General features: G+C 41.0%; 1 protein-coding gene and 2 long non-coding RNA genes across 4 annotated transcripts in view; 2 read left to right on the top strand and 1 right to left on the bottom strand.

Moving 5' to 3' along the window:
- Positions 1–27,756, top strand: part of LOC143118557 (uncharacterized) — a 43,854-nt gene that overhangs the window by 12,853 nt on the left and 3,245 nt on the right. The window contains exons 2-7 of the mRNA XM_076279590.1: positions 17,852–17,950; positions 18,051–18,101; positions 18,194–18,253; positions 18,435–18,628; positions 18,736–18,892; positions 19,899–19,944. Coding sequence (XP_076135705.1) covers positions 17,852–17,950; positions 18,051–18,101; positions 18,194–18,253; positions 18,435–18,628; positions 18,736–18,892; positions 19,899–19,944 — 607 coding nt within the window. The remainder of the gene's footprint in view (positions 1–17,851; positions 17,951–18,050; positions 18,102–18,193; positions 18,254–18,434; positions 18,629–18,735; positions 18,893–19,898; positions 19,945–27,756) is intronic.
- LOC143119608 (uncharacterized) lies at positions 1,617–9,179 on the top strand. Of its 2 annotated transcripts, none has more exons than XR_012986311.1 (7): positions 1,617–4,089; positions 4,272–7,798; positions 7,962–8,091; positions 8,237–8,298; positions 8,403–8,498; positions 8,601–8,719; positions 8,805–9,179. It is a non-coding gene; the product is annotated as an uncharacterized LOC143119608 (long non-coding RNA). The 2 variants fall into 2 exon arrangements; XR_012986310.1 differs by having other exon boundaries at positions 3,023–4,089; positions 7,904–8,091.
- On the bottom strand, positions 14,561–15,776 carry LOC143118535 (uncharacterized). Its single transcript, XR_012986184.1, has 3 exons — positions 15,603–15,776; positions 14,943–15,032; positions 14,561–14,685 (listed from the first exon to the last, which is right to left on the bottom strand). It is a non-coding gene; the product is annotated as an uncharacterized LOC143118535 (long non-coding RNA).

Raw genomic sequence — 27,756 nt, 5'->3', positions numbered from 1 at the left:
AGTCTATTCCAAATAAACTCCTTTTCTGTCTAAGTCATATTTTAGTGTGCGAAGTCCTGAACGACTGCTGCCATTTCAGTTTGCTCTTTATGTAGCATTAGGCAGAAGACTAGCAGTCAGACGGGTTTGGTAACATAGCAACAATAAACAATCAAAGCGCTGAGAAAAGGAGGTTGAGGGCGTTGATTTTTTTTGTTTTGTTTTATGTTTTAAAATGCCTCAACACATTCGTCTTAGTGTTATTTTCTGCATTCACACATAAAACAATAAATCCATTGATATCAGATGAATTGCGACTGCACATCCAGATATCCAGTAGACTATAGTTCTGACTGACTCCTAGCATGATCGCCTATGCTATTCTTGAAGATACAAGAATGCATAGCCTATTCGACTTAGTTTAAACAAACGTAAGCACATGCACAATAAAATGGCATAGCCTACAGAGTTGTCATTTCACACTTTGTGATCCCATAGAGACAGTATATTATGACAATATTTGATCCACAAACTTTGTAGTTATTTAATGCTGAATGTAGCACGGAATGCAATCGGTTGCTATAGGCTATCCTCCAGCGATAAAACCGTGAACTCCAGTGTTGCCAACTATTTCGAATGAAAAGTAGCTAAAGCCAGCTTCAAAAGTTGCTAAATGTCGCTAGATGACGTCACGCGCTAATTTGCATATTAATTACGTCAGCACGTCGTACCCCCCCCCCCAAAAAAAAAAAAAAACGGTGATGGCCCTTTAATTCCCTTTTACTCCTGTTTGCTTTTCTCCTACTCATATAGGCAACTTTAAGAGCCTAGTTTAAATATATTTGATTTCATATACTTGTATATGTATTGATAGGCTACACTTTACTTTCTGTAGCCTATCATCTAGAGACTACACTAGCATCAGGTGGCTGAAAAGCAGTCATTTCCAACCCATTCACTGCTGCATCTGCTTTGCACTGCTTGAAGTCTGATTATAAAGTGACCATAGAGTAGCCTACACGCAATGTACCCTTACGGCAATGGCTATATTTTGGATATATGTAGGGTATATAATATAGGCTTAAATGTCACTCGGACAGACCGATAGAATTATTATGTTTTTTAACTCAGCCGACAGTCCTGCATCAACTTGCATTGACAACATTGAAGCTAGGCCTAGGCTACATAGCCTAAACGAATGCTAGGTTTTTCTAACATGTATGTTTGATTAACTATCTGCTGCTTGTGAATGAAGTTGTAGCCTAGGCTGCATCCTTTGTTCAATTGTTGAACGATGCTGGCAAGCGTGTCCCTGTTTCCCTGTCATCATGTCATTGCTCTCGTCTCGTTGACTCTCTTGTTGTAATTTCACCCGAAGTTGCTGCACCTTCCAATGAGCGTTGTCTGAGCTTAGATCTATAGAACAACTACTTCCTTGTAATAAAATGGGCTGATACTATATAGGCCAGTCATTTCTTTTATAATCATGGGGCAACGCTTTGGGCAAATTCGCGATGTAATTCACTAACGAAACAGGCAAGAGAGGGGAGATTTTCTGACGTTTCAACAACGAAACAGAGTTTGCCATCTTTGCGAGAAGATTTTTCTCACGCTTTAAGCTGCTGCTGCAGTCAGCCTGGGCAAGCCGAAGGATAACGCAAAGAGAAAACAAAAGTCGCCAGACACACGAAAAAGTCGCCAGATTTGTTGTCAGTCGCTAGATACACTTTTCAGTCGCCAGAGACGGCCAAAAGTCGCTAAATCTAGCGACAAAGTCGCTAAATTGGCAACACTGGTGAACTCATGAGCTTCTGTCCTATCAAGCTTTTACATGATCACATTACAACTGCTATTAACCACATACCATTTAGAAGCTAGACAGCGAACATGACTAAACATAAGGACAATGAACTCTTACCTTTATGGTGTACAAGTTATCCACAGTCCCTGTCGTATTCCGCACTTTGTAGAAGTAATCCACTGAGAGGACTTGTTATAAGGAGCCACGTTTATTGAACGGTTACATAGAGAATACATTACACTGAACTGTCAATCAAGTGTAAGGTGCGCGGTCACGCCCTTAGGACCCTAATAACATTCTGATGTGCCTCTGGCACACCTGACCTTATTTAAATTTCATTGAGCCAAATGTTACATCTTTTTGAAAGAAAGACAATGTAATCGATCAGAATCAGTCCTAAGAACTACTACCACAACAGTTGACTAACAGTTTAGGTGTCACGGTATCATGTAATGCATACAGGTTGAAATACATTACTTTAAATTACTTACACATTCAGCATATTTTCTATTCATACGATTAAAACATTATGTTTGAATAATCAATCTTACACTGCATGAAAAGTGTGATTTCCGTCAGTATGCGGCACTGTAGATTGTCGTGGAAGTTCAGTTTAATGGCTGTTCGCGGCAGTTTGCAGGCAATGCCGAAAACTGCCATGAATTGTCAGAAATTGACGTGGGCCTTGCTTGGCAGTCGTCCGCCCACGACCCCCCTCCTCCTAATTCTAGGGGAGGCTTTAACATGTAAATGAAAATGCTGTGAGCTATACAAATGCAAATCAGGGTAGCAGGGAGAGTGAACTGTGCATGCTGGCATGACTATGGCCTTTGGTCTTGCTTAAACAACTCCCAGTAATACGCTCAACAGGCAGAAATGATGCTGGGTATGACATGTCTGTTCCCTGCAAGCTCCAATAATGTAACCTGACTTAAAACAGTCGATAGAGTTTAGATTCAGATTTTCCCTTCACACCAACACAATGAGAATTTCAGAGGCAAATATATAAATGATTGTCTTTATCACTATCTTCATTCAACAAAAATATATGCAAAATTGCATATATTTTTGTTGAATAAAAAATATATACCTATATAAGTGACCCTGCTGTGGCGTATAGACTGAGAATGTTTTGGACTGTGTAAATAGTCTACCAGGGAAATAGCCAATGTTTTGGACTGTGTAAATAGTCTACTACCAGGGAAATAGATTGGCTGTTTCCCTGGTAGTAGACTATTTACACAGTCCAAAACATTCTCAGTCTATACGCCACAGCAGGGTCACTTCAATAAACCACTAAGTCCAACCGTTACGCCCCCACGCCAGCAGGGGAGACACTTCCTCTAGTGAGCAGTGGTTGCACTGTGGTCGCGCTTCCACCAGAACAGCTGATAGGATAAACAACAGTCAGTGTGCGGCGGCAAATTCAGAGAGGAGCATCTCCAAGCCTCGCCTTCCCACAGGCTGCAGCGAGCTGTACTTGGATTCAGCAGAAGGTGAGAAACCCGTTGACGACTGGGGCACCTCTCTGTACGCAAACAGCAGGTAGGGTAGCCACTGATCCCAGTCTTTTCCGGTGTCTGTAACAAACTTCCTGAGCATGTTCACCAAAGTCTGATTGAAACGCTCAACAAGTCCATCAGTCTGAGGGTGGTAAGGAGTGGTTCTGATTCGCCTGATACCCAACAGATCATAGACCTGCCTAAGAATTTTACTCATAAAGTTGGGGCCCTGATCTGTTAATACTTCCTGGGGGATCCCTACCCTGGAGAAGAACTGTAACATGGCTGTGGCAACCTGCTTTGCTGTTACTATTCTTAGGGGGAAGGCTTCGGGGTATCTGGTTGCATAATCACAAATGACCAAGATAAACCTGTTCCCTGATTTGCTCCTTTCCAGGGGACCAACTATATCTACTCCAATCCTCTTAAAGGGGGTGTCAACCACAGGTAAGGGAATCAAAGGGGCATGAGCAAGGCCTTTGCCTCCAGACAACTGACACTGGGGACAGGATTTGCAAAAACTCTTCAAAAAAAACGCTTGCTAACTCTCTGAAGAGTTTTCATATAGGCTAAGTGACCTGCCCATGGTATTGAGTGACCTAGCGTCAACACTTCTTCTCTGTACTTTGCAGGGACAACTAGCTGCAAACCTTCTTCACTCTGTCTATAAAGGAGATTGTTCTTCATGACAAAGACTTCTTTACCAAGCACAGGAATGAAGCAAGCCCCATCTTGGACTTTCTTAAACAGCTGAGCTAATGTGGGATCCACACGCTGCATTTCGGCCAAATCACCATTAAACCTTATGTCAGTATTAGCCATACTTGGGGGATCACCTTCTGCCTCTGCCTGCATGTCTGAATGTTCTATAATCTCTCCAACCGTCTGTCTACGCTTATCGCACCTCTCTTCTCTGGTGCATGTGGGCTCTGCGGGGACATCTTCATCATAATAAGGCATTTCTGACATGTCACTCTGCTGTTTTCTAGCTACGGCTCTGGTAACAACCCCACACCAAGCAGTTTTGTTCACCAGCTCAGGCAGCACAGGGAGATCCTGACCAAGCAACACTGGATAAGGAAGTTTTGGCACTAGCCCTACCTTGAGTAAGTAAGTCTGTCCACACACCCTGACATATACTTCAGCTGTGCTGTGCACACTCTGGTCACCATGAACACAACAGATAGTAAGTTTATCACTGCAGTTCCTACCCTCAAGGGGAATGAGATCAGTTTGTACTAGTGTCTGTGAGCATCCTGTGTCTACTAGTGCTGTAACAGGCTTACCATTTAATTCAACAGTGATAACAGGGTCCCTGTCTTCTAGGGTATCAAAGGGTGGTGTGGGGGTGGGCACATAGCACAGGCGGTTATTCCTAGGCTTCCTGATGGGGCACAAAGGGCTCTTGTGACCTTCCTCACCACAGTTATAACAAGTTATACCTTTAAACCTGGTACTGTCTGTGGGGATGGGCCCTGTATTGCTATTGTTGGTGGGCATATCTGAACCAGCTCCTTTACCAGCACCATCAGACTTACCCCAGGGTTGACGATCCAGCACTCCAGCGTAGCGATAGCGTCTGGAGCCCTTGTGTGCGGCAACGAAATTCTCCACCAATGTGGCGGCTTCTGATGCCGTTGATGGGTTACGCTCCTTGACCCAGGTCTTCACCTCTGGATACAGGACTCGCAGATATTGTTCCAGTACCATCGTCTCCATGAGGGCCTGCTTGTTGCTCTGATCGTACTTCACCCACTTGCAGAACAAGTCCTTTAAGGCGAGACACTACAGGTGAATAGGGTAAAATTTTTAAATAAAAGACATCACCATGAAACTTCCTCAGTTGATTACTTACACAAGTATGAACAAAAAATGTATTACAAGTTTTTGAAATTTGAATGTTTAATTATGCAAATTAGGCATTATCTCATTAAATATGCGCAAATTTGCATATATTTTCGGTAGATAGATCTGAACATATGATAAAGCCTGGTACAAAATTATTCTTTCATTTTGTTTGCATACAAGATAAAAATAAAATTACAGAGGGATTTCAGGATATCTGCTTTCATTACCCAGGAAATCAGAATATACTGTCCATAGCCTTAAAAAAATCGATTTTTGCCTTATATTTTTGATTAAAATGTCACATAAATCAGGCCAGGAATGATTTATTAACACATCCCTCTGTAAATATCTTCAGAATACTGCTAAGTGTATATCTGGAAAGTTTGGTGTACATAGGTGCTACATAGGCTGAGATGTTTCTACTGGAAAATGATAAAAACTCAATTTGAGAAAACAGCCTTGGAACACAGCCAAGAGATTCCGTTCTCAGCCTAGACTCGCCTTTGAACTTTCGCGATTGGTTGCGGTTACAAAGGAAGTGTCCATATTTGGATAGCACAACGTCATGCAGGAAAAACAGAGCTTTCCAACGGTACTACACATGTTATGTTTTGTATCACGGTCGCGGTAGAGCATGAAACGTTAGAAGACTAACTTTTGGTGAATTTAGGAGAAATATACAGGCGCGAGTAGACAAAATGTAATGAAATAAACACCTAAATGTGTAAATCGGGCTTAGTTGTTGTAGTAGTGTGAAAGAATACATGCTAAGGTAGCAAATTAGCCCAAAATCTCGAAATTGACCAGTGCATGAAAAAACGATGTTTTCACCTGCCGTGTCTCGCCTTAATCGGATGTAGAGTTCTTGGGGCGTCTCGTCTGGGCTGGTCTCCAGGGTTCTGAACTGTAAGCGGTAAGTTTCAGCGTTTATCTCATACTTTTTGAGAATTGCTTTCTTCAGGTGATCATACTCCAAATTTTGCTCTGGATCCATGGAAATGAATGCGCTCCGCGCCTTGCCGGACAGCAATGGGACAAGATGGATGGCCCAGTCTTCTCTCGGCCACTCACAGGCTGTTGCTAGTCGTTCGAAGGTCGTGAGGTAATGCTCAATATTGTCTGCATCTTCAAGCTTTGCCATCTTGATTTTGTAGCCCTTTACTCCTCTGGTGGGGACTGGGTGTGGATCTGGTGTGGGTCCCCGGGAAGGAGGAGTGGGTGTGTTCCCTCGATCCCGTGTCACCTCCACATCTAGTTGAAGTTGGGTCACTTGGTGATTAAGGACTGCAAACTGTTGGGCTTGCTTGGCAGACTCTCTTTCCTGTTTTTCATCCCTCGCACGCTGCACATCCATGAAGGACTCGAACATCTTAGCCAGTCGATTGATGGCCATATCCGATGTTGCAGGTTGTGGATCGGGTTCTGATGGCTCTGTGGGGCCTCCTGTTCCACTCTCTTCTCCAGGCTTCTTCTTTTTGGACGCCATTATCCTTTGTCTATTGCCTCTCCGCCTTACTCCTGTCTCCCAACTTCTGACACCAAATGTAACAGGATGGACGGCGGCGGAGTAGACAGAAAAGGCCCAGTGATTTCCAAAAGTTATTTTTTTATTTTTCTCTTTCTTTTTTTTTTGTCTTTTCTAAAATTATGTGCAAATCATTACCATGTCATAACACTCAAAAAAGAAAACAAAAACTGATCAAAATCCAAAATAAACAGGCACAGAAATTCACCAGGCTATATCTCACTAGACCCTGAGCAACTCAAAAAGACATATTACTCTCCCGCTTCTCTCCCTAAGACTGAGCCCATGGGGCCTAATACAGACCAGAACTAGCTGTAGCCCCACCTACTGGACACATCCACTGTCTAACATAAATCAATTATCCCCCCAAACATTTTATCACTACAAAATAATAATTCAAAGAAACAAATACAAAATAAACAAAAATACAGAATAATTTCCTTTCCCCAAAATAACTCATAAACCAATACAATTCACCCTAAACCACAGATCAAAACACCCCTGTCAAAATGGTCAGGCCAACATCAACCCGGTAAACCCCTCTACTTGTACCCCTAGTGGTAGTGTCCCTCGGGTTTCCAAGCAGGAAGTAATGTACGATGCGGTATGGTGGTGAGTAAAGTGAATACGGTGATGTAGTTAGTTTTAACAAATAAATGAGAATGTTTTTAACGGCCAGTGTGTACAGTTGCGTTTGTCAAATGTAGATGGAGTTAATACAGATGAGATGTGGAAATGACAATGAGTTGTGAACGAACTTTTCAATCGAATACCGCGTACCCACAATTGCCCTCGCGATATGCCGGTAGATGGCTACCTGTCCGCTATGCACTGCGCACGGGTCACGGCTCAGTCTGTGACAAGTAAGGCTAGCCTACAGTTTCATTAGGCTACTACTTCACGTTATTTGGATGTATGTGGATGTGAATCATAAACAACGCGCTGCGCTCATTCCTTCTAGAAGAGGGGACCTTTAAACGAGCACTTCCCTTTTTGCTTGGAAGAATGGAGAGCATTGGATCTAGTGCCAGATGAGTGGTTACTTGTCTCGCCAGGAGAATGGACATCTGCTTTCGGGAAATCAGAGCCAGCCGTAGCCTACCAGGGTTCACTCGGAGACACATAGGCGCTACCGGAGCAATGGTAAGATTTAAAGAATACTATGCTTTCATTCTGCTGTAGGCTATAAGGAAATAGATTGGCTACGTTGATAGATACCGATCTTAACTGTACATTTTGTTTTCACAGACTAACTTTGCCTCCTAATGGGGTCGTGACTTCCTCTTTGCTCGGAGCTGTCTGCAAGTCATTCAAGCAATTAGGTAAACTCTAGGTTGCTGTCCATAGAGGACCGGTTGGCTGCTCTGGAGTCGAAAAACTGTGCGGGAGAGACAAACTTTAAGAAGAGAAGACTGGTGCACAATCCCAAGCTTGCGGTAAGAATATGTTCGATGACTGCTAGCTAAGCTAAAAGTACCCTAGCCTAAAACCAAAGCTAAGAGTAGCCTAGTAGCCTTGCAAAAGAACAAGTGAGCAGAACCAGCTTTATTAAAGTGTATTTTTTTGTGTCGTCATTTACAGGAAGCAGTACGCCGTCTTCACAACTCGGAGACAAATTGCAGGCGCTACGAACCGGAGCAAGGGTAAGATTTAAAGAATATGCTTTCATTCTGCGGTATAAGGAAATAGATACGTATAGATACCATAGGATAGATATCGATCATAACTGTACATTTTGTTTTCACAGACTAATCTCGCCTCATAATGAGGCGGTGGCCTCCTATTTGCTCGGAGCAATATCTGCAAGTCCAGATTTACACGATGTTGAAAGACGACATTGTGTGTAAGTGACTTTTTTTTTTACTGTTTCTCCTTCCTTGTTTAATGTTACTGTGACTTGCGTTTGATTTTTTATTCATACCACTCTCATTTAATTGTTTTCCAGCCGCCTGTAAGACATATTACGAGACGGTACGCAGGAGTTTTAGGTATACCCAGCCAGAAAACTCATTGCGGGCGGAAGCTGCGAAGAGTTCAGCTCGGAGTCGAGCGAGAAGAAAGAGGGTAAGACTTTATTTGGTGCATTGATAGTGTTGTGTCCATACGCAGTGCATCATCGCACAGTACTGATTCATTGTTTTTTTTACAGCTGCTGGAATCGAGACAGAGTGTGCTAGCATATGACTAGGTGGAACTGTCTGACGAAGAAGATGGCGTTGTTGGTGGGGTCTCTGGATGGATTGTACGGTCGCCGTCATTTCGTAGGCTGGAGCTCTCTGAACTCTGTGCGAAGCTGCAGTCCCGGTAAGAGGCGACTCCGAAGTACAGAGCCACGCACAATAGGCGTCTGCACAACGGACCTGCCTCGGAAAGAACAGCGCCAGTTACCGACAACCCAGAGGAGGCAAACAGACAGTTCACTGAGTTGTAGTTTTTGGATCATCCTCCACCCATGTGTGGGCAGATCCTCGCTTTGTATATAGTTGTGTTTGTTTTAATAAAGCTCTTTCTTTGCATAAACATGTTCCTGGCAAATGTTCATTTCCTCTATAAATTCATTCATGTCCTTGATGGTAGCCTACATAGGATAACAATGACATGAATATACAGCTTAATATGAATAAATAAATTAATATATATTTATATATATATATACATTTATTATGAGGCAGGGTGACGAATAGTGACAGATCTGCCAACCAATCACGAGTGATTTTACTTGTTTGAAAGTTGTGGTTTCATCCAATACTGAGTAAGGAAATTCAAGCCTGGCCTGGCCAGGTGTGGTTTTGCTGCCAATCAGGAGTGATTTTACTTGTTTGAAAGTAGTGGTTTCATCCAATACTGAGTAAGGATATTCAAGCCAGACCTGGCCAGCCGCGGTTTCGCTGCATTCATATGCTAAATAGGGCCATTAGCACTCTGCAAGCTCTCCACATACGTCATTGTTCGGTTCCGACAATTTGTGGCACAGACAAACGGCGACAAGCGCGGGTTGCAAATTGTCGTCAACTACCGAAAATGAGGGAGATCTCCGGTCGTTTACGGGGACGAAAATCACACTTTTCATGCAGTGTTATTCATGTGACTTAAGCATAACAGTATGGTAAGTGTTTGTCTATACTTCAACATTACCAAGTCATATACTTTCTATTCCTGTGACTTCCATATTTCAACAGACAGTCTATCATGACTCACCGGCATGCTGTATATAAAAAACAGTGTATATAAAAATAGAGATTACAATAACATGGAACTATCGAAATTTTGAAAGAATTCTTTATCATTATCTAAGGTCTACAACTCTGTTACATTTACATATAAATAACTAGGTTCACTGTACTTATTTCAGAGAACAATGGATAGAAACAGAAAGAGGAATTATGACAGAAAATGGATAGCAGCACGAAGAAAGTCTTTGAAGTTCTGTAGACCAGTTAAACAAGATACAATCACTACTGTCAGCCACCAGTCTACACCCAATACACCCACCTTGCCACTCCTCACTGATGAGACTGAATGGCAGGTGTACCGATCTGACAGACCCAGGAAGCATGTCTCCCATCACTGAACATCATCCACTAAAAGAAGATCTGGCTAATTGGGCAGTTGATCACAACATCACACATTCGGCTGTAGATAGTCTGCTGAGAATTGTAAACAGACACAATCTTGCACAGTTACCATCAAGTGCAAGAACGCTCCTTGGCACACAAAAAACAGTTCAGCAGACAACCAAATCTGGCATGGACTATGTGTACTTGGGTGTAGAGACTATGCTTAAGAATACACTACAAAAGCACCCTCTTCCAGCCGACACACATATTTTGAACCTGTCCTTAAACATAGACGGGTTACCCCTCTTCAAAAGTTCAAAAACTTGCATTTGGTCAATTCTGGCAGCCACTGACCAAGTCCCACCATCAGTATTCCCTGTGGCACTAACATGTGGCACCTCAAAACCGTCAGACCTAGACTTTATCACAGAGACAACTAATGAACTGCGTGGTCTACTCAGCGAGGGGATTGTCCATAATGGCAAACATGTTGCTGTCCACCTACAGTGCATTGTATGTGATGCACCTGCAAAGGCCATGGTAAAGGGGACAAAACAATATTCTGGGTATTACGGGTGTGACAAGTGTACACAAAAGGGAGTCTGGCTTGGAAGAGTTACATATCAGCAGGTAGAGGGAGTAGAGATGCGCACAGACGAGTCATTCAGGGCGCATACTCAAACAGAACACCATCAAACCCTTTCGCCCTTTGCGTGTCTTGCCATTGACATGATAAATTCATTCCCAGTTGACTATATACATCAGGCTTGTCTTGGGGTCATGAAAAAGCTCAAGCAGAGCTCAAATCACTGCCATTAACAACCGTCTGTTAGGTTTGAGGAAGTCAATGCCTACCCTTTTTCAACGAAAACCAAGGAGCCTGGATGAGCTTGAGCGTTGGAAAGCAACTGAATTGAGGCAGTTTATGCTATACACCGGAAAAATAGTTTTGAAAGGAATTTTGAGAACGGATGTGTACGAGCATTTTTCAACATTTTCTGTCGCTCTAGCGATTCTCGTGTGTCCCAGCTTAGTCCAACACCACCACCTCTATGCAAAAGAGCTTTTGTCATACTTTGTGCAAACAGCCAAACAAATCTATGGTCCAGAATTCATAGTCTACAATGTCCACAGTATGCTACATTTAGCAGATGACGCGAAAACATTCACTGGCCTTGATAAGTGCTCAGCATTTCCATTTGAGAACTTCAACCAAAAAATTAAAAAAATGGTCCGCTCTGGAAACCGCCCACTGTCACAAATAGTAAGAAGACTGTCAGAGACTGATATGAAATGTGAAAGTCCTGGAGCAAATGTCCTCACCCAAAGGTCTTTCCGGAGGCCAAACAACATATTTCAGGCAGGGAAGGTGTTTGTGGAAGTACTGGAAAGAGTCAGCCAGGATGAGGTACAGTGCAGAGTATACAACAGGCTTGAGGCTCTATTCAGTGTGCCGTGTGACTCCAGGATCATTGGAGTGTTCTGCAACAAAAAAATTGACACCCACACACAAGTCATTCCAACATGTCAACTGGAAAAACAAGCAATTATGGTTCAGAATAAGGAGGACTCTGCCACTTTCATGAGGATTTTGCATGAAATGTGACACCTTTTAAAGACTGAAGCCCTATTAGATCATGTCTCCAATAATCAAACGTATTTCATTAATTGTAAAATGTTCAACAAGCAAGCAATCATGTTTCAAAATATGGAGGACTGTACCACACAAATAACAAACCTCGATGAACTTCTACATCCTGTAAGAACTGATACCAAATTACGAATGACAAATGCTAGCCTCTCTTCTCTAACATAACATGTTTTCATATAAAATATACAGTAAATACAACAGCTTAATCCAATTAACTAATGAATTAATGTTATGATAACATATTATACTGCATTTGTAATACTGCTTTGCTCTTTTCACAGATGACCATCTTTCACGTTGTGGAATTTTTAAAAAAAAATCCAGTGACAGTGGCTGTGGTGGCCAAGTCATGGATTGTAAAAACTACTAAGGTAAAAATAATTTTGTCAAAATAAACACACCTGCTGAGGTTTCATTGTGCATTTTGCATAACCTACAAGATGAACAAAGTGATTAGGCCTAACTTGTACTTGCCCCTTGATAGGGACATCTTTGCTATTGGCCTCGCTCAGGGGCATCAAAAAAGGCCAAAAAGGGAATTATCCCTGACAAGGACAGGTGGGAAAAGCACCACGTCAAGCTTGTGCCACACTCCACAACCAGTAAGTCATGTATCATTCCAGCCACAGTTATACAGTATACACTATATTGACAAAAGTATTGGGTCACCTGCCTTGATTCGCATATTTTGACCATTCTTACAAAAGCGCATTTGTGAGGTCACACACTGATGTTGGACGAGGAGACTGGCGCTCAGTCTCTGCTCTAATTAAAGGGGTGATAGAATGATGATATAGGGTATTTTGTGCTGGTCCTTAAGGTCTCTGAATAGGGTGTGTAGCATTGGTTGGGCTGAAAATGGCATATATGCTGTTCTATGCGCCCTAATGCAAGCCTGGTTAAAAGCCTTAGAATGAAACGAGAGGTTTTCTTCCTTTTATGGTATGCTCATGAATATTTAGATAACCTGCGTGCTGATTGGTTGGTTTACAACGAGCGAAGCTCCGGAGCAAAGACGCAAACATGGCCGACAGCACTCACTGAAACAGCCAAGGTGGAAACACTATGGAGACAGGTGTTGAACAGCATATTTGAGCCTGAATCAGAGGAAGAATCTGAAATAGAGGAGCAACCAGTCGCCCATAGATTGGAAATGACTACTTCAGAGTGGTAAGTTTTGTCATTTACTTGAGTTTGCCACACATAGCCCAGTTAGCTAGCTGTAATATTTGCACGTTAGTGTCGTAGACTAAGCTAAACATTGTATTAGGTTCGTTTTTAGCATTGTAAGCAACAGAAGTTATTAATTTGCACACAAACAAATGTTTTACAACTTGTACTCTTGTGCAATTTTTGTCAAGATGTCCAGTTAGAAGCTAGCTGAAAAGTTCGTAGCCAGTCGTGGGCAGTTCAGGCTATGCTGTAGTGAAAGGAGTGCTGCTTGCAAGGAAAGTACTCGTTTTAGTCAGTAAGTATGTTCTCCTGCTGAATAGGTCATCTGATTAGGAGTTACATACATTATTGTAGTGGTAATATATGATCTTACAACAGGACGTCCAGTTAGCTGGGCAGGAGCTCTGTGCAGTTCGTAGGCTATAACGTTATGGCTGAAGTGAAACGAGTAGCCTACTGCTCGCGTCAATGAAAATATTACGTTTGTGTCAGTAGGTCTAAGTACTCGTGTAACTACTATCCTGCTGATTAAGTCATCTGATTATCGAGATTTTTACCTTCTTTCCATGTAGTAATGTATGATCTTACAACGGGACGTCCAGTTAGCTGGGCAGGAGCTCTGTGCAGTTTGTAGCCTATGGCTGAAGTGAAACGAGGTCAACGAAAATATTACTAGGCCAATTTGTTTCAATTCAACACTTTTATTTATCATTTTATTTACATAGTACAATGGAGTAGAGTACAATAATCAAAAATCCTATAAACATCACTGTTTAAAATATAGTAGGTACAGTCAGTAGGTCTAATGTAATCTTGTAACTATCCTGCTGACATCTGATTGAGATTATTACCTTCTTTCCATGTAGTCTAATATGTGATCTTACAACTCTGGTAACTAAAACTGGAGACATTTGCTACTTTGTGCTACCTGCTCATTCAAAATTACGAAATAACAGCAGGGAAATTATGTTTGTTTTTACAGGTTATTAAAAGAATGACCCAGGTTCCTGAGGAGCTGACCTGAATGACCATCATGGCCTCGATCCGTTGTGCCTCTATATTCTTTGCAAAATGCAATGAATATTTACAGAGCTGACCACGGCCGTTTGAGAATCAGAGGAATGGAAAGGTGAGGACAATCTGATACAAGTGTTAGCAGTTACAGTATATAAATAAAATATTTTTAACCAATACTCATTCATTATTGGTTCAGCATATTGCAAAAACACAGTTTGATCAACACCACAAAATGATGAACTTTATTTTATTTATTTTTTCCAACAATCGTCCAGTGATACTGATGTAAAATATTATAAAATAAATAGTAAAAAAAATAAATTGCTTTTCCACCCTGTTCTCGTTGCAGGCAATGAAGTGACTTGGCCTACAGGTCTTTTGTGAGCAGGAGCTGGGGTTTCCTTAGAAGAAGCGTCCGTGTCATGATCCTCTCATGTGTGGTGCTACGCATATGGAGGGAGCTTCCGGATACTTCAGGGCAGTACGTTGGATTCAGACCCCTTTCGACTGAACCGTGACACATGTTCAGCAACAGCATCCTCCATGGAAGGTCTGTCAAGCTGAGCACACAAGTCCTGGGGCACAGGAATCCGCTGGACGGCATCCCAATAAGGAAGAGGGTCTTTGATGATCTCGAAGAGGACAAGAAAGAGGACTTATATTGGATACTGTAATACAGTGCATTGTAGGCTGTATACTGTACAATAAACAAATTGTATGGCCCTGAACATTGTGCTTTGTTTACAGTACTGATGATGATTTCAACACCAGTAGCATCAGGTCTAAGACAGCCTGTTGTGTGTGAATCGATAAGTTCTTTTTAGTGCCTATACTGTTGCACATTTTGATTTGTTGTTTGTAATAAAAATATATATTTTATTAAACTTACAAATTATTTGGCAAGTCTGTACATAGTTTCTCCTTGGCTGTCTTCCGTTGTGGGGCATTCTCATTGAAGTGCATGGCTGCAAGATAAAACCTAAACCAAACAACAGAAATGTTGTAACACAAGTGAAAGTCACTTTTGCATGCACACACCAAGCTGTTAACTCACAGCAAAAGCATTTGCTAATATTCTAAGCCCTGCAAGATGCCACACTTGGAGCATCTGTTTGGCATGCTGCGTTTGTCATGTTGCCGTTCTTGTAATTTTATAAAATAAGAACGTGCAAATAAATCCATTGTATCTAGACAACACGGTTTTCAACATATCGACTAGATATCATTTGAATTGATAACGTGAAGTTGTTTCCACTTCTGACGTCAAAAACGTATGTGTTATATGGGTAGCAGCTATGGGTTATATTACAGCTAGCAAGCAAACTATCGTGTTACTCAGCTTCAGTTAGCTATCTTGCTGAGAACATAACCTGTCAGAGATCTCGACAAACATGCATAGTAAAATGTAGGTTAACATGACAACACAGGTTTTATCCGAATGACACACAGGAAAATTAAATAGCCTTGCCAATGAACTAAATCACACATTCTACTTGCTAGATACACGTTAGCATGGCTAATAACTGCTTAGCGACAAAATAATACTTACAGCATGCGGTTGTGATGACCTTACGGTCGGAACAGCCCCTCGTTTCAGTAATAGCAGCTTAGCAAATCCTGCTTAACTGTCCAAGGTTTTGAAAACTGACTTCGGTGAAATGTGTTGCAAATTAATAACGGAGTGTCGAACTTTGCAGGGATCTTCTGGTAGAAAAACATTATCCATGCCCCTCGAACTTTTGAATCCTTGGAAGACTAGTCTCAGGTTTCTTTGTAGCCTAAGTTTCAGCCTGGAACACTGCATTTTACGACCGTGGCTCATTTTCAATGTCCTTGAAGAACTGTCTGCTTTATAATTCCTGTGGAAGTAAACGAGTAGGTAGTGATGTGCCCAATGAAGCGAGGCTTCGGAGCTTGTGTCGAGCAGAAAGGGGCGTGCCAGATGAAGCCCCGGTTCGAGGCTTGTGTCGTTTCCATAAAAATCACGTGACTGATGACAAACGAGGCCTCGGTTTGTGAGTGTGACGTCTGAAGCTTCGTTTGGGACACACACCCACGTGACTGCTTCGGAATCTGATTCAAAGGCTTTGAATTGCGCGAACCAGGGCACCCGCTCTAGTGTCGGAATGAGTTGTGTTGTATTGCAAGAGCCAGGCGAAATTTGTGGGTAGCCCTGATTTATATAGGATGCTTTCTCTGTTTGTGAATTTACGTTCTTTTCTTTCCGGAAAATGTCCATAATCCATAATATTATGCACATATAGAAATAAAGAAGAAATAGCCTAGGCCTAGCCTAAAGCTTTGCCATTTAGAACAATGACATTAAAACGTGTCTGCGTTGCAATCTTGTCTCAACTTCAATCATGTCATTTAAAAGCAATACAGGCTAATAATTTCTATGTAGGCCTAACAATAATGGCTGACATAATATTTTCCTTTTATTGAAAGTTTGATTCATGAAACGTCAAACTATGTCAGGCCATGTAGGGTTTGGTTTAATTAGGCGCCTGGTCGTTTCCTTTTCACTCTCGTCCATAGCGTGTTGAGGTTGATAATACTTCGTCCTGGTTCAGAAGCTAAGTAGTGTCTATTGCGGTCGTTAAGTGGATGGGAGACCGATTGGATCATTGACTGCAGTTATCCCATGGGATAACACATGATTTCACGCCTCCACGGAAACACCAATCTTCACGTGATAACGAGTGACGGGATTATGTTGCCTAATCGTATTTTATTGTATTGAATTGAGACAAACAGAAATACAAATTTCTTGCAACACTTTTAATGTAATGAATGAGAACATTTCGAAGCTTTGGCATTGTGTTGAACGTTGTAGGCATTCTTTTCACTAGTCCGTGACTGCGGGGCTTTATGCAAACCACCAGATGTCGCTGTGTTTTCCTTATCTTCCATGTTTCGAAGCTTCGACAGATTACTCGGCACATTAGGGAAATGTGCCGAGTAGCGCTCGAGGCTTCATTTACCCATCACTACGAGTAGGCAGCTAAACTAGTGTTTGTCTCATCTTCGCTCTCCATTCACGTTCCTGGGCTCAGAGCACCAGTGGGCTGGTCTGTATGTAAATTTTGAGGCGTGACAAATGTACAGGCCAGAGCCAAATAAGGTACCACCTGCGAGTTTGCGTAAACTCGCAGCCTCTTTTGGATTCGCCCGTTTTATGGCGGGAGTTTCGAATTGTGAGATTTGCATAGGAAGGAGGTGTCGGTGGGATTTTGAAGTTCTCTGTATGTCCATTTCACCCACTGAACTATCGCTATTCATCTATGACAAAGTAAACTCGGTTTTGCATTCTATGACCCCTTTAATAAATCTTGAATGTTGCATTTCAGATGATTATGACAGGGCCTTGCGTTGGGTCAAGAGGGCGGAGACCCAACAAAATGTACTGAGTGGAGCGGAGGCTCAGAGCCAGAGCAGGCCCCATGTTGTGCCTGCTCGATTTAGAGAGGACAAGTCTGATAGCAGCAGTGAGTGAATTACATAGTTTAGACTTGATCACTTAAGCAAAATAGCACGAGTGAGAGTGGGGTTGGTAATGGCCGAGTGGCGCAGGCAACAACAGCCGTGGGAATATCCATTACCAACCTCACTCTCACTCGTGATTTATTATTAGCTGTGCAAAGTCTGAGTTGAAAATGTCCAGGGACATTTCAACTCATGGAACGTCTCTCGCCCAATCAGAAACAAATAAAATAGTTCCATAGAACCTAATTGTTGTATAATGTGTTTTAAATTGGGAGATTTTCCACTTCTGAGAGACACTATTTTGTTTTGCAGTAACAGACATTGAGGAAGAACCCCAGGCTGGGCCGAGTCACCACGCTGCTACCACCACTCTACTGACTCCACTGCCCAACTGTCCTCTCTACGAAGCTGGTGAGTAGTCTAGTACTTAGATAGAGGTAGATGGTAGGCAGATGCCAGCTAATTGCCTCTTACATGTCTTAATGGGTTTCCTATTAATGTCTCACTCCAGACAAGCGATCGGCATCACATGCCCCCAGTGGGACATCGCCCACCATTTCAAGTAACCTACTTCATATTAATATCAAATTAACTCTATAACCTATTTACTAACACATAGTGTAACATTTACCTGCTGCTGCACTTGTCTTCTAGGCCCGGACATGGGGAATGATCCTAGGGAGGACATAAAAAAGCTATTAACAATGATGACCTGTGAGTAAATATATGTTAGGCAATCCAAAACATGCAGGCCCACAAAACACTTTTTTTTGTAATGTACACATAAGCACAAACAAATACAAAGTCATATAACTCATATCCTACTGGTAAACAAAATATCACTTTCACACCCTAATCAACTTATGTTTTCCTTTCCTTTCTTTTTAACGAAAAGCATTCCAGACAAGAGTACTGGCAAAATTGGAGCACATGGACGAGGTGCAGCAGGAACTCAAAAGGCTGGTGTGTTCAGCTGTCCCTGCCCAAAACACAGTAGTAGAGCCATTGCCCAGACCCAGCAGCAATCAAGCTGAGCTTAATGCCCTTTGCGACCGTGTCAGAGGAGAGGAGCACTTCAGAAAACAGCTGGTGTGTTACGCTTTGCACTATTTAGTCAACAGTTCAATGTTCACATCTGACTACTTCAAATGAATATGATATGGCAAAACCACAATAAAATGTGTTTTCTCTCACAGATATCCTTCCTGTCCCTAGACGGCTCCAATACCATGGGCAAGACAGTGAGGCGTATGATGAGCCGTCTTGGGACCACAGAGCTGTGGTCAGGTTACAGCATGAGGGGTAGAAATAAGACATGCTTTGCCGACCTGCCAGTTATGCAGGTAGTAGTAAGTAAGTGCAAACGTTTTGTCATAACAAATACTACAACTAATCTGATTATAGGTGAATTGACCAAGGCACTCTTCCAAAAGAAACAAAGAAACACCTTTTTTGCCTTTACTTTGTTCATGGCAATGCAGTAAAAAGTTGAGAATCATTTTGAGTGCATACACCATAGGCACGCAGGCTAACACGCAACCTCGGGTCAAGTCAGGTCAGATCAGTTCGTGTCACAGATATGGAGCGCAGAAAGGTCATTTTTCATCACTAAATAAAAAATAGTATTTATTTTATTTCCGTAAATCACACACCACATATTTCTGTAAATTGCTCAGCCCCAATTATATTGCCCGATTCAGGACAGTCTGCCCTACACACACATGAAATGCATGTAGAGCTATGAGCTTGCTGTGGTGAGATACATGTTGAAATATAAGAATTTTTATAATACGCTTTTTATATTTTAAATCTTTAAAAATCAAAATGAAATCAATGCTAGTACTATGATGGCAGATCTGGATAGCCTAGACTCTGCTGAAAAAAACAATATATAATATGTGTGTGTGGAACTTACAATGGCCAGAATAAATCCTTATGAATAAAGGTAGTGAAAATGCCCTAAAAACAGCTTAGGGTTTTAAGGATTAATTCATAGGCTTAATCATGAATGATCATTAAAAATGTTAACATGTTTCGGCCTTGGCTTTGATCATTCATGATTAAGCCTATGAATTAAAGCTTTTTTAACTTTTTTTGGAAGAGTGCCTTGGTCAATTCACCTATAATCAGTATATATTTTTTCTACCAAAGAAGACCTTCACTAACACCTTAAGCTATTAGAGGAACTATGCCGTAGCCTTCCAAACTCGTTTAACTACAACTAATCTATCTGTAAACAATCTGATTTCAATTACACAGGACGTGATGTTAGTGATCCAAGGTGATAGGGGACTATGCATTATCTATGAGTCAAGTTTTACGTAAAATGTACATACCTGACTTGCGCTCTGTTTCTCAGATGTTGTTGTAGAAGAAGCTGGGCAGACAGTCACTGGGGTTGTCAAGTGGGTTCCTGCTTTCATCTACTAATCAGACTTTGTGCTGTGTTTCCAGAGGCCTCCATCGCATGCAGGGGCGTACCACCAAATTCTGGGCCCTATGCACAAGTGGTGGCCATGCCCCCCCCCCCCCCCAACCAACCAACCAACCACCGGCTGTAAGCATGAAGCATGAGGTTCAAAACTAACTACTATCTAATAACACATTGAATTAATCTAACAACTCTTATATGTACTGTATAACAGAAAATAATCTTATTACCCAAGACTTCACTGAATTTCTGTTTTACTTGAAGAATGTTTAAAATCTAGAACATGAAATGAATGAAAACACTTTTGGCTGAGAGAACAGCTATCTTTCCAAATTGAACACTTTTGGCTGAGAGAACAGCTATCTATAGCTTACTGAGTGTGATGCGTTTCACAAGTTAGCTTTGCTACTAATTTGACAGCCTTTCCTCATGAACCTATATAACATTGAGCCGAAGTTAAGCTCATAATAATTTTCGAATTAGTAGGCTATTGAAATGTTGTGGTAGGCTATACATCAGGCATCATGTTATTTCTAATTTTGTGTTAATGCTGTTTTAGCACTGATCGCGGATTCGCGGTGGTATTGAAGTGTTTTGTAACCTTCAGGAGTTCATTTCATTTGTAGACTATTGCTTTCACATTGGGCTCACCTTTCTTGGGAAAGAAGGCTGTTAACACTTGTTTTCCCTCATTTCTTTTTTTCTCCCTTTCTTGCCTCTCTTTTCTTTTCTGGGAACCGGATTTAGCTTTCTTAGACTTAGACATCTTCACACCGTGACCGTCTGCGTTGCAGCTTCGGCAGAATGAACGTTACTTCAAAAATGCGCCTAGCAGGGGAAGGCGGACTGAACCATTTCGTGCAAGGAGAGGGTGCCTGCCCTCAAACAATGTTGGCTTGGACACAATTTAATACATCAATCAACTGATGCATTTACCCGAAATATTTGCATCTATATTAGTTAATAACATTTATTAAGATCTTTAAATTAAGGAAATTATTTATTATTAAGGAAAATAAAATTCAACTCCTTAGGGCCCGGGTAATTTATTCCCACTTGTCCCCCCACTACGACGCCCTTGATCGCATGCCATAAAAACGCAAAAATTGCAGATGTGGAGAGAGAGGTGGCCGAATTCCTAAAACACGCCCCTTTCAAAAAGGGTGGCTCAGGCAAGGTTGGTAAAAGTTAATATAATACTTCATGCACTCGTCAAAACAGGGGCTCTGTTCGAAACGGAAGACAGCTGCCTCCCTCCCTAAATAAAGAGCTGTCTCACTATACATGACATTAGATGAAATGCAACTTTTAAGAAACGAGCGTAGCACTCTACAGTCTTTTAGTTAACACTAAGGTATGACGTTAGCAAAAGCCTAACGTTAAACTAAATTAGCTGACGTTAGCTAGCAGGTTAACGGTATCAATTTGTTTTATTACGGGCGGCAGATATATCAGACCAGACGCTAATAGTTTAGGCACTACAGTAGCTTAAATAGTTAATTTCTCATATCAAGTGTACAAACCTAAGCAAAATAAAGTCACACAAATTACATTTAGTTTCTGCAGCCATTTACCGATGTCATCAGCCATCTTTGTTGACTTTTCACCGCTGTTTCAGACATTGCCGCAAAGGATTATTGGTAGGAGGGAGAAACATGCTGCCATGCTGCCTTCAAAATTGACCGTTATTCGGTAAAATCTAAGATATCTTAAAAGGCAGCAAAAATATATTACTTTTTTTTTTCGGTTTCGAACCGCACTTGTTGCCTTGCACTCCAGTTAAATATAAGGCAGCAGTTTTCCCGTTTCGAACAGAGCCCGGGGTACTGAAATTAGGAATAATAACCTCAAATCAGTGGCAGATCCAGCCTAGCGCACTGAGCTAGATAGCAAAATTAGGTTTATAATCAGCTACGTGACTCATACTCATACAACATATCACTTCGAGTAAAAAAAACGGAAAAACGGAATATACAAAAGAAGGCAAAGGTACAAGACTGTGTACATATTTTAAAGAACTACTGTCCCATGTTAAAGAACTACTATCCCATGATTCTTATCAAACATACATTAGCCGTCATTTCGAACATTTGCAGCTTAACGATAGTTTAACATGATATTTTTATCTGAGATAAGATGATGATTAACTTCCTACCGTTCCGTTACCGTTGAATTCAACTTTCAAGATGAGAAAAACTGTTCGTACGGCCACACATTGGTTCTAACAGGAGTTTTCTCTCAAAAGCTTTTCATAAAGCCTCTCAGGCCTACTCTTAGTAGCTGCTACAGAAAAATGATAATTCCTAGATGCTCCGTAGTTACAGTTGACGTCATTACTCATGCGCAAGTTTGACTGAAGTGACCACTTTAATTGGCTGATGATTATGGCATGGAATGATGGCAAAAAAAAAACCCATGCAAAAACCTCCCCTACGATGATGAGTGACAGGAGAATGCGTGCGCTACTGTGAAGGATGGAAGATGATCAATAAAAGTCTAAAAACGAATAAAGAGTAGGCCTAGGGCTAATAAATAGCATAATGAAATACACTACGAATTGAAGCAGTAGCGAATTGAAGCAAAGACATGTTGCGTAGATCTTTGCAACATGTCTTAAATTAATCTGTATGCAAATATTCACAAAAAGGAGAAAAACATAATTTCTTTAGGCTACAATGAGACGTTACATTTAGTTTATATGATTGTCCCCAGTTATAATGCACAATTATTCCCTCACAATAGAGCTGCACAGTCCCGCCCACAGCCAAAACGCGGTTAGGTGCCGGATGTAAGATTCCCATTCATTTGTCCCATTGACGTTTGGAAAAATCCGTATCTAAAGAGTTTTACAGCACGTCTTAGGCTAACCAGCTACGGCATAACTCATAAGCATACAACATATCATTTCGAGTGAAAAAACGAAGAGAAAATCCAAAAAAAGTCAAAGGTACAAGACTGTGTACATATTTTCATTTCCGAGCGAAGGAACTACTCATCCCATAAACCACGGGCCTCACTGAAAAATATATAGGTAGCACCAGAGCCATATAAAGGTAGAGTTGCGACAACTCCATTGACGCTAATGTTCCATTTTTTTTCAACAATGGCGGCTAATGGAAGCCTCAAATAGTTCCCAAGTTAACAATTTATAATAGCAGCAGTGCAGTTACAGACTGTTTGTAGCCAACATTTCAGACTCAGATTTACATTATTGGCTCATCCGAATAATAATAATAATAATGATAACAGTAACAACAGTAATAGTAATAAAGTAATAGTATTAATAACCTAATTATAATAATAAACTATTTATGTATAGGCTACTATGACAGCTTTTCTGCTGCTCAGTTTTTATCAGTTCCTTATCAAATAAATGAAAAGAGGCTAAAGCCCAATAAATGTGCCACAGATAATAACCTAATATAAGATAAACCTTGCCTATACCATTTCAATTAGGCAGCACTAGGCAACACCACGAACGAGCTGTCATTAAGTTTTTTCGTTTGTAGCCTACAACTTTTATGACGTGACGTGTCTTGGGCATTTAGCTTTACCATCATGTCAACATAGTTGTAATGTTATGCTGCTCATCTAGACTATGGATTTAAGTGGTTTAATTTTAAAAAGGGCAGCAAAAGTGGGATAAAGTGCAACTGCTTCCCCAAAACAATTCCTCCATAACTGTGGATTTAATCGTTTGATATGTGGATAACTTTCAGTGAACTAAACACATAAAAGGTAAGATTTTGTTATCACAAAGCTATGGTTTATTGAATATGGCTAAGCATATTTACAGCCAACTTTGTACTTGCAACAGTGAAACTGAGTTTGTTGTTAACATTGTTGGTAACGTAAACGTTTCTTCAGTTAGGAGCAGGACTGTTTTTTTTTTTTTTTGCATTCATTTTCATTGGCAAAAGCTGGCCTAATATGCATGAGAGAACCTAGATTTGAGGGAGCTGCAGCTGTTAGCATCAGCACAGTCAAATTAACACAGCAGGGCACACTAGCCCAGTGATAAAGGATCGTGTAAAATCCCCAGAAAGTTTCAAACCAAGCTTGCGCTGATGATGCATGATCACTGATCAAATTGCTATTTTCTGACACGATGCACACCATTCCCAGGTGCTCACCTGTCTGAATCTCAAGCTCTTTAGCCTAGCATCTTAATGCTGTTCACAGCACGGTGAATGACAAACGATGACTTAGGGCTGTATTTTCGGTCACCAGCGCATGGCGTAAAGTTCGTTATTCACCGGCGCGAAGTTGAATTCGTTATTTTGCACCTTTATTTTTTAAGCATTGCGCCCAGGGGTGTGGCAATTAACAACCTAGGGAGGGACCTGGCGCATTGTCTAAAAATCGCTATCATACACCACCTAAACCTGGTCAGAAGTCAATGGCGAGTTGTTCATATGCTATTTTAAGAGCGCATGTCAACAGTCATATTGGCAGGTGCACGCACCATCCTTCTATCATTCATGAACGCACACCAGCGCACGTCCATGCAAAGCATTACAAATTGCACGATTACAATGGTAAACATAATTAGAATAAAGATATTACGAAATACTGTACATCTCATGATGAGTAGTTATTCACCATCATTTGCAAATTGGTAATGACGGTTAAAAGTGATTAGGGGAGAGGCGAGAGACAATGGAGCACAGCTGAAGACGCACTGTCACGATATAAGCAACTCCTCTGCAGGATAAATGTTGTTTTATTTAGTCATTTGAGCAACATTAGGGTAAGTGTTGCTTTTTCCAGCCTATGTTTTCTATGGTAACCCATTGTCAGTCAATAGTGAAAGTAACTGCATATAACTGTCTTGTCGTTGACTGACTCCTTGGTGAAGTTAGTTTCACTTTGCCAATGAGTTCAAATAATAGACGAGTGCAAATGCGTGAAGGCTATGCTAGGTTTTAGTAAAGCATGGTTTAAGAATGACTATTCCATACGGTCTCGCAAGCAGCCTCCTTCAAATGCGCCGTTGAATGCCAAAATACCAATGCATTTATTTGACATATCGCGCGTTGCGCCGTTAAAGGGAATGACAGATGTCATTCTCATTGGTTTAAAATGATGTTACGCCCCAAACACACCCATATGACTGATTAAAAGACCTAGGAACACCTTGTTACGCCATGCGCTCCACTTTTGAGAACGAAACCCCTCCCAATGTGAACTGGACATCCTACTAAATTTGAATAGACTTTTGACGAGTGACGATGCACTTTAGAATGTCATGATAGGGCCCAAAATGCTGTTCATGTTTATGAGTTCGTAGCCTGGTTATTTATCGAAGGACTTACATGTCACGTTTTATATTTTATTATGACCACTCGCATTACCATGGGGTTACTTAATAGGTAGGCCTAATGCTACGGTTAACTTAGAATGCCCACCATTACACTGGAGATGTTAAAAAAACGTTTAAACTTTTTTTTATTCTCCCGCAACGATAGGCTAGGCTTGGCTAGGTAATTCGCTCATTAGCTCAGATCATTGACTATCAGAGGAAACGCGGGGTAGAAAACTCAAACAAGTAATGTTAGACTAGCTGTGTTACAGTTTCTCGTTGCAACGAGCTTCACACAGGAGCTCCATGCGCTTTTGTAGGCTACACGCAGTCTCAAAAACACTGTTCACTTTTCGAGTCACTGGACGAGGTCATTTATTTTATATAGCGATAATTTAGATACACTTATGGGGTGGGTGCAATTGCGTTTTCTAAAGAATCTCCCGTCTTGATTTTGTACAGAAATTAATATTAAGTGACACGTAAAAGGGCGGAAAAAAAGGTCACCTTATATAGCAGGCTAAGATATAAGGTCTGGAATTTAATTTAATATTGTTGTAATGGTAGGATAACTACATAGTCTACACAATAATTACACTGTGTTATAAATATTGTATATCAATGCATTTATTGACTGTCAATTACCCAAAATCGTGGCTCTGTCTATTGAACAGTAGCCTATTTAATGCATTCTAATTAGGGGTGTAAAGATTAACCGATACATATCGGTATCCGTTTTTAACGTGTAAGATACGGCTACATCGATATGTGAAGCCCCGTATCGGAATAAAACTGAAATGAACCGGTCGTTATATCGATTTACTTGTTACAAATCGGTTCATATCCTTATCTGCTCGCTCAGACCATAGACTATACAGTCTATGGCTCAGACTGATTTACGTTGCAAGCAGCGTGTTCATCTCACTTCCTGTTTTGAAACTACACGTGGCACGGATTTGTGGGTAATGAAGTTCGTTTTGAGCTACACTCATTGCCCAAAGTAGTCAAAGGACTTCATTACCCATACATCTACTGCAACTTAAGCACGTGACAACTCGCACTCTGTCGGTGTTTGACAGTCTTTACTCTTTTGTTTGTCAAAATCTAGCGCGAAATTAAACACTTACTAAAGGGCAACGATAGTCTGTAGAGTAGCCTTACGTTTGATGAAGGGATTTCCTTAATGTTAAAGAATAATTTGGCCCTTGCTGCTAAAACGATGTACAAATTATTATTATTTTATTTTTTTATTTCGGTATTGTCTTACCTCAACAATAGGCTACAGCTCCTTGAAACAATCAGATATAACTCTATAAAATCTATAAACTCTATAAAAATGTATTTTTATGTTGTATTTGGCTGCTTTGTTTGGCTGAAATGTAGACTATTCTTTTTTCATTTCAATACAGTAGCTATATGATACAAACCTCAGTTAAGTTAATCATATTCACACATTTGTTTTTGCCTAATTGACATGACCATGATAATTGATAATATAAAATTAATGTGCACCTTAAGCAAATTATAAAAAATCTTTCAGAATGCTTTCCATTCTTCAACTGCATCGAACTGCATCGAATCGCATCGAATCGTACTGAATCGTTTTTTATGAACATGTATCTTTTCTTGTATCGAATCGTGCCCATGTATCTAGATGTGAATCGTATCGTCTTTTACATGAGAGATTCACACCCCTAATTCTAATCCATTGTCAATCACTTCCGGGAACTAGTTGAGGTTTACACAAACCACGTGACCAACGGAATTTTGAACACCCATTGTCGCAACTCTACCTTTATATGGCTCTGGGCAGCACGAACCAGCGCGAAATCATTCATTTCCAACCGGCGACATCAGCGAACCCTTTCCTCCAAACAGTGATTTTTATATAGTGAATGTGCAGTTAATAGCAGTTATTTCAGGAGTAATCGTGTAAATAATAGTGTTTTGATATTGAATTTTATATTTATCATCGTGTATTTTATATCGTGTGTGTGAAAGCGGTTAACGTTAACGGCAGTGCTTCGTAACGTTACCTGACTCATCCTATGCTGTCATCACTGCTCAGTCGGGCTGATGCATGGTCTGCTCTTGGACCACCATATTCAGTTTATTAATTTGCCGTGAATTATTACACAAAATGTTCATTAAATGCACTAAGTATTCCTAGGTTAATAATTCATATGAATCATACAGTATGAAGGCTACAGTAGCCTAGCTAATGTTAACTAGCACTGCTAGCAGCATTAACATTACAACCTCCCTGCTTAGCTAACTCTCCACAACTTTGTAGGTCTTGTCCCTCATGCTGCTGACCCTTACAAAACCCACAAACTCAGGGCTCTCAAGTGTCACGCATTGAGCGTGACAGTCACTCATTTCAGTCTTTTGTCACGCTCTCCCGCCACACATTATATTTCTCACGCAGAAAAACTATTTATATATTTAATATGCTGCCGCAGCGCCCAAAATGTCTCTGGCCGC

Source organism: Alosa pseudoharengus, unplaced genomic scaffold (assembly GCF_046254945.1).
Source record: "Alosa pseudoharengus isolate Yale_2024_CS ecotype anadromous, Long Island Sound unplaced genomic scaffold, YU_APseudo_1.1 YU_APseudo_1.1_scf_12, whole genome shotgun sequence".
Lineage (NCBI taxonomy): Eukaryota > Metazoa > Chordata > Actinopteri > Clupeiformes > Clupeidae > Alosa > Alosa pseudoharengus.
Note: the sequence above shows the minus strand (reverse complement) of the source record. Positions and strands in the feature narration are given on the sequence as shown.